Source organism: Volvox carteri (assembly GCF_000143455.1).
Source record: "Volvox carteri f. nagariensis unplaced genomic scaffold VOLCAscaffold_133, whole genome shotgun sequence".
NCBI classification, from domain to species: Eukaryota; Viridiplantae; Chlorophyta; class Chlorophyceae; order Chlamydomonadales; family Volvocaceae; genus Volvox; species Volvox carteri.
The window spans coordinates 91732-93292 of NW_003307676.1; the positions used below are offsets into that span (position 1 = coordinate 91732).

General features: G+C 52.2%; 1 protein-coding gene across 1 annotated transcript in view; it reads left to right on the top strand.

Moving 5' to 3' along the window:
* Positions 1–213: 213 nt before the first annotated feature.
* VOLCADRAFT_120115 (uncharacterized protein) overlaps positions 214–1561 on the top strand; it is a gene marked incomplete at both ends in the record, with an annotated part of 12280 nt that continues 10932 nt past the window's right edge. The window contains 2 exons of the mRNA XM_002959190.1: positions 214–395; positions 1238–1378. Of these exons, the coding sequence (XP_002959236.1) occupies positions 216–395; positions 1238–1378 (321 nt within the window). The remainder of the gene's footprint in view (positions 396–1237; positions 1379–1561) is intronic.

The window sequence follows — 1561 nt, forward strand, 5'->3', positions numbered from 1 at the left end:
AGCTCCTCAGCAAGGACAATGAGCTCCCAGCACAATTTGTTCACAAGCAAGACTCTTCCACCCAAACCTTTATACCGGCCGCGCCCTCCGACTGCATACACAAGGGCATGCATCTACTCGTACTGTTTGTTAGCTTAGCTTATTGTTTGAGCCTAAATGTATCAGCTGAATCCTCTCAACCTCCGGGCTCTTTAGTCGCCAATGTATATACAGACGCGGAGCTGTTTGCAGCAATATGTACACAAAAGTCTCTCATCTGGATAAGGGCGGATTTGGACCTCCGCGAAGAGCATTGGCCTGCAGACTGCAAAGCACCAGTTGAGCTGAAGAGCAATATGACTATTTCAGGGCCCCTGGACGAACCCCTCTATTACACCGTCTCGTTTAACTTCATGGTAAGGCATGATATCCCTGAAAGCGTTCCCGGCATGGTTACGGCTCCTTTAAGAAAATTCCTCGCAGTGGCTTTGCTATTTACGCATACTCTCGTACAACTTCTTTCATTGCAGGCTCGAAAGGTACGCATGGCCTACTCGCACACTCTTAAACGAAGTGGAGGAGTGCGCAGAGTGACCTCAGGGACCCGCTACTTATTGCGTCCAAGGGGACAAGGGAAAGGATTATGCAGGAGGTGTGGCGCCGGCAATCTACTTGGAATGGGCGTGTAGCCTAGTCCATGTCCTTTGGATTGTGTAAACCGCGCCTTGCCTGCATAACGAAGGAGCTGGGATGGGCAACCGAGGCGTTCTTATGCCCAGTCAGGCGTTCCAAACCAGACTACAGATGTGCATTTAGGTTAACCCTTTCGACACACCGTACGGTATGTACGACTAGCGTACTGCAACAGCCACTATCTCCCCTTGACCGTTGTTTTCTGTTGGAGGTGTCCCACGCAGACAATCCTCAAGGGTCATCGCCGTACTGCTGTGGCCGTTAAGGATCTTACCCTTAGGGTTGCCTGTACCGCTTCTATCGTCGTTACTGTTACAATTACACAGAATCCCATCACACCAGCGGCTTCATTACTGACATGCAGCAAGTTTATCCAAATTAAGAGCTTCAGCCTTACCCGGTCCATTTAAACTCTGAAATTGAACATCTTCAGCAGCCGCCTTGCTTTCTTACTGTGCTCGTTGTACTCGGCTTGGCTGTGGGCTGTTGCCCTTCGTCGCTTTTTGAGGCCTCCAGTAGCGCCGCTGTCGCTGTCCTCCGGATCGAACTGCCGACCTTCCCCCAGGTTGTTATTCCGCCCTACGGTGAGGTGAGGCTGCGGCACTTCACAGCTCGCAACACCCGCCGCGGCGGCAGCGGGGAAGTGGACTTCATTGCCTACAGTCCCAAGGGTATCCTGTGGACCGATGACCTCAACAAAAACCAGGTGTGTCTATGTCTGTGTCTGTATGTGTTTGTGTATCTGTTACATATCGATCCGGGCCTGACGCTGGCCAGGGGCACCTAACCGTGCACCGCAACGGGAGCGACCGCCGAAGCACTTCATCGTTGGAGGGGCGTTATATCGGTCAGAGTCCTAACCATTTTCTGTGTGGGTGTGGGTGTGGGT